Below are 8,708 nucleotides of genomic sequence, written 5' to 3'. Positions count from 1 at the left end.
ACTTGCAGGTTATTAAACTCACATTAATTGCCATATGTAATTCATTCTTATAGTGGCAATTGAGTAGAAATATTCATCACTTAAATAACATTGCTGGGAGGTTAAATCTGGTTTCCAGTTGCTTTATTTTGAGACACATTTCACACTCTTTGCATGGCTGACAAAATAAGAACAGTGCAGGTCAGTTCTACCTTCCAAGTGAGGCTGTAGCATTTTTTTTTTCTCAACTATACATCTTTGTTTTAACTCTCATTTTTCTTGAGGGCATTTTTCAGGGTGAAAAATAGTAAATACACCCCTTTTCCAACCTAAGTAGTAGCAAGTGGTGAACGGAATACCGGTGTTTATCATATCTGGCACCGAGCATGGATACCCTGGCAGATCCTCTTTTTTGATTTGATTTTCTCTTTGTCTCTTTGGTTCTGCCATTGTATCTGCTGGCTGGTGACTTATCTTTTGAGGTTTCACTTTACTGCCACGGGACCATTTGGGGCATACTATCATCGTTAAGAAGACTGGAATAAACACCAGGCCGTGAAGAACCCCGAATGCAATAACTAGGCAAGTGAGCTTAAAAAACGTTTTGAAGATATAACTCTCTGCAACAGAAAGGGCCACCACCCCTAGAATTGTGGAGAGAGCTCCTTGTACTATGGGATATCCTAGAACATGCAAAGCATCAATCACTCTCTCTTCTGGCTTTTCTTTTTTACTGGAAAACCACGCGTAGGCAATATGAGAGGAGAAATCCACGGAGAAGCCTATGCATATAACAAGGGTGATCAGTGATATGGAGTCTAGATCGACTTTCCAAAAGGCCATGAAACCGGCAACACCAACTATTATAGAAGCTATTGCAAACGTCACCCACAAAGAACATAATGGGTTTGGGATGAACAACAAAGAGACCACTAGCATTACAACAACAGCCACAATAATATTTTGGATGGCGCTCTGAATAATTAAAGCGTACCGATCCAAGCAGATAAAAATGGGGTGATACACGAACACCGGGATGTTGCAGCTTGCAGCAATACCACGCAATTGGGTCGCCATGTTTCTCTCATCAATGGTACCGACTAGATTAATAGTCTGTACAAAGAAACGGGAAGCTTTGATTTTATTCCCCTCCACATCTACATCTTGCTTGGAACTTGCAAAATAAGCAAATATTATATCTAAATTATCCATGAAACCATCCTGGGTTATTATGCTCACATTAAGGGCTTTAGAAATACCCTCATATGTTCTCAGCCAGGACTCTGTGAATTTCTTGTCAACGTAAGAATTATTCTCTAGCTTCTGCATGCAGGTTTCTATCTCTTTAGAGGTTTTGGGTTTCCAATACTCTAGTTCACTGTTTACAACAACCATAATCCTGGGACCATGAGCTGCAAAGTACAACGCCTCGTTAGCATAATACTGACTCACATAAGAATTATCATTTGGCAACTTCTGAACATCAACACCCCCTTGTAACTTAAAACAGCCATAAATGCTAATGGCCAGGTACCCAAGATAGAGAAGTACAGTCAGCACTTTTGTCCATTGATTTGTAAGAAATACACCATAATACTTATGGAAGAACACTGTTACAGGGTGCTCAATTTCTGTTCCACCTGATGTTTCAAAAGATCCACCAAGGCAGCACATTTGATGCATAACATTGTGAGCAGATTCCTCTGCATCCTTCACTCTCACACAGATTAACCAATGTCTATTGTCGTTTTCAAGCCTTCCGTTAAGGGCCAACACAGCACCGAAAAAGGTAATGCAGTACAAGTAGCAAAATACAAGGGCAGTACCAGTATAGATGCAAAATGACTGCACAGATGGGAAGTGAGTCATTATCCCTATGTAGAAAGCCAGGACATCAGTCAGAGTGGTGATGGTGATGGAGACTGCGGCCTCTTGGTAGGTTTCAGCCATCCGTTCCTCAAGGGAAGCCCTTATTTTAGTCTGCTGCCAGCAAGAGATAATAATGAACATATTATCCATCCCTGCTCCTGCAGAAAAGAAGCATATTCGTTGTTATAATAATTCATATTGGTAGATATCGAAATATAATTTGTCACAATTTGGACGTACTATATTTTGTGCTGTGCACATTTAATGGAATCAAAAAATTCTCTTTAACAGTTTTCTGCAGAGATGGTACAACACATGGGAATAAAAACAGATAGAACTTTTATTTAAATGAATTTCAGTGACGTATAGAGGCCCACTTTTGACTATTCGAATTAGTGTAAATTATTTTTAATCCGGATATGCTGACAATTCGACTGGGAGGATATTTCAGAAAATTGAATGGCTAATACACGATCGAATTGTTCTGACCCGAAAATTCGAATTGTATTCGATTTGTATGGACCGAGTAATAAAACTCGAATGTCAGGAATGCTATTAACATCTCCAAATGGCTCAAGATACCTCTGCCATTGACTTGACTCTGTACGTGAACTCGGCAGGTTTTAGGTGGCGAATATTTCAATAAGGACCGTTTCCACGGTTGAGGGGTGATAAATCTCACATTTGAATTTACATTCAAGTAGGGGGATTAAAATTTGAATGTGTGAATTTTGACACTTGGAAACTTACTATTCAGCCCTTGATAAATCGCCCTAAATTGAAAGCATGTGTTGACATTCATACAAACATGCTCCTTGTACCTCCATGTAGTTGCATTAATGTTCCTCCTGTCTCTTCTTCTGAATCTGAATGCCATTTTAACTTTGGGGCCCATTTACTTAGCGCGAGTGAAGGAATAGAGGAAAAAAACTTCGAATTTCGAATGTTTTTTTTGGCTACTTCGACCATCGAATGGGCTACTTCAACCTTCAACCTTCGACTTCGAATCGAACGATTCAAACTAAAAATCGTTCAACTATTCGACCATTCGATAGTCGAAGTACTGTCTCTTTAAAAAATACCTAGTTTGCCACCTAAAACCTACCCAGGCCAATGTTAGCCTATGGGGAAGGTCCCCATAGGCTTCCTAACAATTTTCTGATCGAAGGAATATCCTTCGATCGATGGATTAAAATCCTTCGAATTGTTTGATTCGAAGGATTTAATCGTTAGATCGAATGATTATTCCTTCGATCGTTCGATCGTAGGAATAGCGCTAAATCATTCGACTTCGACATTCAAAGTCGAAGGATTTACATTCGGCAGTCAAATATCGAGGGTTAATTAACCCTATGTAAATCTGCCCCTTAATGTGCTGATGTGACACAATACCCACTTTGAAAATGTAAGCCACAACTTGCACCCAATTTGTGAAGACATGCACGTGCAATTGCATTGCTGAAAATCTGCAAACAAATGACGCATTGTGGTTCAAAAAATTACAACTTGCACTGCATTTATAAATTACCCATTATTAAATTCTCTTGTACCATATATGTATCTATATTCTCTGTCAACATACAGAAAACTGGATATATTGGAGCCTTGTTTACTATTTATGGAAGGAAGAATTTATACAAACTGGATTCACTATAGATAGTGCTTGTATCTAGTGTCAATTCATCTTTTGTGCCTATTGCTATGGTCAATGGGAATGCTGCTGCTGCTCCTGCTGCCTCCTGCTCCAGTGCCGGCTCCCCGAAAGCTGCCTCCTGTTTCAGTGTCGGTTCCCCAGCCGCTTCCAGCCTGTGTGCCAGCAGCCCAGCCGCTTCCAGCCTGTGTGCCAGCAGCCCAGCCGCTTCCAGCCTGTGTGCCAGCAGCCCAGCCGCTTCCAGCCTGTGTGCCAGCAGCCCAGCCGCTTCCAGCCTGTGTGCCAGCAGCCCAGCCGCTTCCAGCCTGTGTGCCAGTGGTCCCGTCTGCAGTTCCTGTGCCAGTGGTCCCGTCTGCAGTTCCTGTGCCAGTGGTCTCGTCTGCAGTTCCTGTGCCAGTGGTCCCGTCTGCAGTTCCTGTGCCAGTGGTCCCGTCTGCAGTTCCTGTGCCAGTGGTCCCGTCTGCAGTTCCTGTGCCAGTGGTCCCGTCTGCAGTTCCTGTGCCAGTGGTCCCGTCTGCAGTTCCTGTGCCAGTGGTCCCGTCTGCAGTTCCTGTGCCAGTGGTCCCGTCTGCAGTTCCTGTGCCAGTGGTCCCGTCTGCAGTTCCTGTGCCAGTGGTCCCGTCTGCAGTTCCTGTGCCAGTGGTCCCGTCTGCAGTTCCTGTGCCAGTGGTCCCGTCTGCAGTTCCTGTGCCAGCAGCCTTCCCGGTCTCAGACGTGGCTCCAGGTGGTCCTCCGGTCCCAGGCGGCCCTCCGGTCCCAGGCGGCTCTCCAGCCTTTGACCCTGGCGGCTCTCCAGCCTTTGACCCTGGCGGCTCTCCAGCCTTTGACCCTGGCGGCTCTCCAGCCTTGGGTCCTGATGGTCCTTCTGCCTCTGATCCTAGCAAGACTTTTTGTCCCCCATCTCCAGTCATTGGACTAAAAAGGATGGGGGTCTTTCGTTTGGGTCGCCCAGAGGTCGACCATTAAGGGGGGAGTACTGTCAGGATAAGCCCAGGATCGATCCCTGGGTTCTGGACACGGCACCTTGCCAGATGAGCCACCAGGGGCTCTTGGGGCTCATCATGAACTCTTGTTGTTACTTATGCTATCTGCCTGTTCACAGTTTGTTCTTCTGTTCCTCCCTATTCTCCACCCACCTCGTTTACCCTCATGTGTTCCCCATTCCCAATTACCTGCCCTTTATTAACCCCGCCCTGAGCTTTGCTCAGGGCTGAGTCATAAATGTTTCTGTGCTGTTGTATCCTGGATCCTGTGCCCTAAATGCTTTGGACTTTGATTAACTTGTTCCTGAAATCCTTGTTTCCTGTGTGAGTACCCCATTACCTCGTATCCCGTGGAACCCCTGTTTTGACTTTGGCCTGACCCTATCTTCACCTTGCCCTTCTTGCCTTTGTTTACCCTTTTGTTGCTATTAAATCATCGTTTCAACCCTGCCCATGCCTCCTACCATCTTTGGCTACACCCCAGGGCTTCCCCCATATCCGCTCCCCAGGGAGTGGCTCTCCTCGATCACCCTGGTTCCCAGCGGTGATCATTACAATTTTGCAAACCAACCAGTACAATAAATCTAATAGCATAAAACACTGTGGTACTTACCCAAAATAAGAAATGGAGCATTGACTGCTGTAATGGCAAAAGGTGCCCCGCAGAATAATAGAAGGCCAAAGCTGGTCAATATCGCTAACCCAGGAGAAATAACTCCAAATAAAGCCACCCAAATCTTGTTTCTCACACTGTGCAATCTAAGGCATGAAGGCAAAAAAACAGACAATATTAAGGAAATGCATGATTATGTTCAAGTCATAAACTGGGGAATGCTGCATTTCATTTATCTAGTGGCTAGAAGTATAGTATAAGGCTAATGTCAGATGTTGCGGATTCACAGCCTGCAAATAACCAGGTTGATGCAGTGGTTCCAGGTGAAAGCAAGGATCCTCCAAGTCTTCCTTTAGCCCAGTGATCCCCAACCAGTGGCTCATGAGCAACATGTTGCTCTCCAACTCCTTGGATGTTGCTCCCAGTGGCCTCAAAGCAGGGGCTTATTTTTGAATTCCAGGCAAGTTTTGGTTGCATAAAAACCAGATGTACTGCCAAACAGAGCCTCAATGTAGGTTGACAATCCACATAGGGGCTACCAAATGGCCAATCACAGCACTCATTTGGCAACCCAAGAACATTTTTCATGCTTGTGTTGCTCCCCAACTTCTTTTACTTCTGAATGTTGCTCACAGGTTCAAAAGGTTGGGGAGCCCTGCTTTTTAGCCTTAGGAACCTTAAACTCCATTTTAATCACATTTTTAAAAGTGATTTCCTTTTCCTCTGTTATAATAAATCAGAATCTTGTACATATAAACTATATATACATATAATTAATCCTTATTGGAGTGAAAACAATTCTATTAGGTTTAATACATGTTTAAATGATTTTAAGTAGACAAAGTATGGAGAGCCAAATTAAGGAAAAAACTCCTTATCTGAAAAACCTCAGGTTCAGAGCATTCTGGATGAAAGGTCTTATACCTGTATCAGTTTCTGCGCATGAATTGAAAAAGAAATGGAATAAAACTGACCTACCTCATACAAGAGAGAACAGAGAACAAAATTGTCACAATAAATGTTACAGTGAAAAAGGGCAGTGCTCTTTTTGCATCTTCCTCGAGCTGCTTTTGGACTGAAATTGATGTATAATAATAAACCTAAAAAAAGAATTTAAAAAGTATTAGCATAGCTTTTGATTTTTTTAGAGGGTTATAGTATAATCTGGACATGTGTTGAGTTTGCCATGGGAAATCTACTCAAATAGCAGGTCTCAGGGTGCAGATAGATAATAATGATAATAATATTTTTGTATCCAGGGCCGTAACTAGGGGTAGGCAGAAGAGGCAGCTGCCTAGGTAACAAAGATTGGGGGGCGCTGGGCAGCTACCTCTTCTGCCTACCCCTAGACCAGACTTACCTAGCATTGATCGCAAACGAACGCCACTCGGCGTCACCGCGTATGCGTGAACCACGTCATGTGTGAATGCCCTCTGCATACGTGAACGCCCTCTTCAAGTGCAGAAGTGCGCCGCGTCACTGCGCATGCGTGAGCACGCGATGGGGGAAGTGGGAGCGGGCTGGCCGGCTGGGTTGCCTAGGGCGCCCAGCGTGGCCCACCTCTGTTTGTATCTGCCCAGCAACACAAATATGCCGTAACTGAAGAAAGCTTAATGGCTATGTAACTGCTCATATATGTACATTGGGTGGCCCATTTATCAAAGGTCAAATTTCGATTTTAATATAAAAAAAATTTTAGTCTAATAAATTTGAGTATACTCACAATTCGTCTGGGAGGTTATTTAAGAAAATGGATTGAATGTCTAATATTCGATCGAATAGTCCCAACCCGAAAATTTGAATTGTATTCTAATCATACAAATCGATTTTTACCGAATGTCAGGAAGGCTAGTAACAGCTCCAAATGGCTCAGCAAACCTCTGTCATTGACTTGTACAAGAACTCGTCAGGTTTAGGTGGCAAATATTCGAATTAGGACTGTTTCCATGGTTGAGGTGTCATAAATCTCACATTCAAATTTACATTCGAAAAGGGGATTAAAATTCTAATGTGTGAAAAGTAGATTTTTTTTTCGAAAATTCACATTTAACATTGACCCTTATTAAATCTGCCCCTTAAAATGCACACATGGAACTATTGCCCTGTACACTCTCATGACTAATTAAGACATAGGTCTAGTTATCCCTTGAACCTTACTGGGTCTGCTATATGAAGATAGGTTCTAAATTGCTAGAAAAAAAATCTGGGGCTGTTTTCAAGTACTGAGATTTGACAACATACAACACTTGAACAACCCATTTACCATGTGCCTCTGTTCTTAAATTTTCTAGTCCTTTAGCTTTTGTAATTAATGCATGTATTGAAAAGTTGCTTAGAATTAAATTATCCTTCTTTATGCAAAATGTTTTATTTGGGTCAACAAACCCTTTGAGTTTGTTTCAGCTTTTTTCAATAGGATCCTAGGAGCTGAAACAGGTGGAAGGGTTGAAACCCAAATAATATATAAAAGCAGTCACAACGTTTTTTTTTACCTGAAATGATTTTAGTTGTAACATTTGAAGTTGCTGTGGGAATGAGGAAATAAAGTAGTTGAGCCACTTTGCGCTGTTGACTCGTTCTCGGTCTGTGTCTTCTCTCAGATAGTAGACAAACCTAAGAGCCTGAGCTTGTAGCAGAGTGTTGTCTGGGCCCAGTGTAACACCACCAATATATTTTCCCAGGAATACACTGTTCTGAAACATAGGATAGGTCATGTTGGTTTTCCTTGTACCATTTTGAATTAAGGCAAGCAGTGGATTAGCAGAAAAGCACGTAGAGTCATTGATTTGGGCACATAAATTCTGGAAATGGATTTCTGAATCTAAACTTAAGCTTCTCACTGCTGTGTCCAGCCTCTGCAGTTCCTCAAAATTGCTCTCATTTAAGAGATTCTGTGATAGGCCGACAATGATGATTGAGGCAAACGAGCCTTCGTTATATAATCGCAGTGTAGAAAAATGCTCTGTCTCATTCATTGGGAAGTGTGTCCTGATGAAATCCCCCTCTATCTTTAATGGGCTTCCAGTTGAAGGGAACTGGTTCTCAGAAATCATGATTTGCCTTTGCTCCAGAAAACAAAACCCGACTCCTGATCCAACAGAAAGAGCAACAGGAACAACTATAAACCACCAGGGATATCTGGCGATCAGTTTTCCCAGACTGCCAAACCCCCTTGACAAAGGTTTCTCCAAGCAGTCTGTGTGACATCCATTCATTTTCATCTGGTTCGGTGAAATGAAATGAGGGAAAAAAATCACATGCAACTTAGTTTTTACCCAATTATATTGAGAATTAAATTAGGGCAGGGATGTGAGTTGATCAAATGTCCATGTGCAAGACACCAGCCCTTGGAATATAAACTCACAATGGGAGGGGGAGATAAGACTGTAGCGCAGATAACAGACTAATGAGAAAAGAATAAGAGATCATCATTCACAGAGGCTGACAGGATCTTTGTGTATTTAATGAGGAAAGATGAGTGAGACTAATTCCCAACTGGTGCATATCCAGGGTGTGTGTGTGTATGTATCTATATATATATACATTTACATGATTTTATTAGATCCAATCTAAATCAGTGTAAAGGTATGGGACTTGTTATCCAGAATGCTCG

General features: G+C 42.6%; 1 protein-coding gene across 1 annotated transcript; it reads right to left on the bottom strand.

The window, feature by feature from the left end:
* Window positions 1-249: 249 nt before the first annotated feature.
* Window positions 250-8,310, bottom strand: ptchd3.S (patched domain containing 3 S homeolog). The gene is made up of 4 exons (XM_041568293.1): window positions 7,588-8,310; window positions 6,074-6,195; window positions 5,096-5,241; window positions 250-2,006 (listed from the first exon to the last, which is right to left on the bottom strand). The coding sequence occupies exons 1-4, from the start codon at window positions 8,308-8,310 to the stop codon at window positions 250-252; spliced, it is 2,748 nt and encodes a 915-aa protein (XP_041424227.1).
* Between the last annotated feature and the right edge of the window lie 398 nt (window positions 8,311-8,708).

Source organism: Xenopus laevis, chromosome 6S, assembly GCF_017654675.1.
Source record: "Xenopus laevis strain J_2021 chromosome 6S, Xenopus_laevis_v10.1, whole genome shotgun sequence".
Classification (NCBI taxonomy): domain Eukaryota; kingdom Metazoa; phylum Chordata; class Amphibia; order Anura; family Pipidae; genus Xenopus; species Xenopus laevis.
This window is presented reverse-complemented; position numbering and strand designations above follow the sequence as displayed.

Bases quoted from the DNA above. Each gene is read 5' to 3' on its own strand.
- ptchd3.S (XM_041568293.1), bottom strand. From the start codon at position 8,310: ATGAATGGATGTCACACAGACTGCTTGGAGAAACCTTTGTCAAGGGGG. The intron at 5,242-6,073 runs GTAGGTCAGTTT...TTCATGCCTTAG, and splicing joins TCTGTTCTCTCTTGTATGAG to ATTGCACAGTGTGAGAAACA. The intron at 2,007-5,095 runs GTAAGTACCACA...TCTTTTCTGCAG, and splicing joins TGCTCCATTTCTTATTTTGG to GAGCAGGGATGGATAATATG.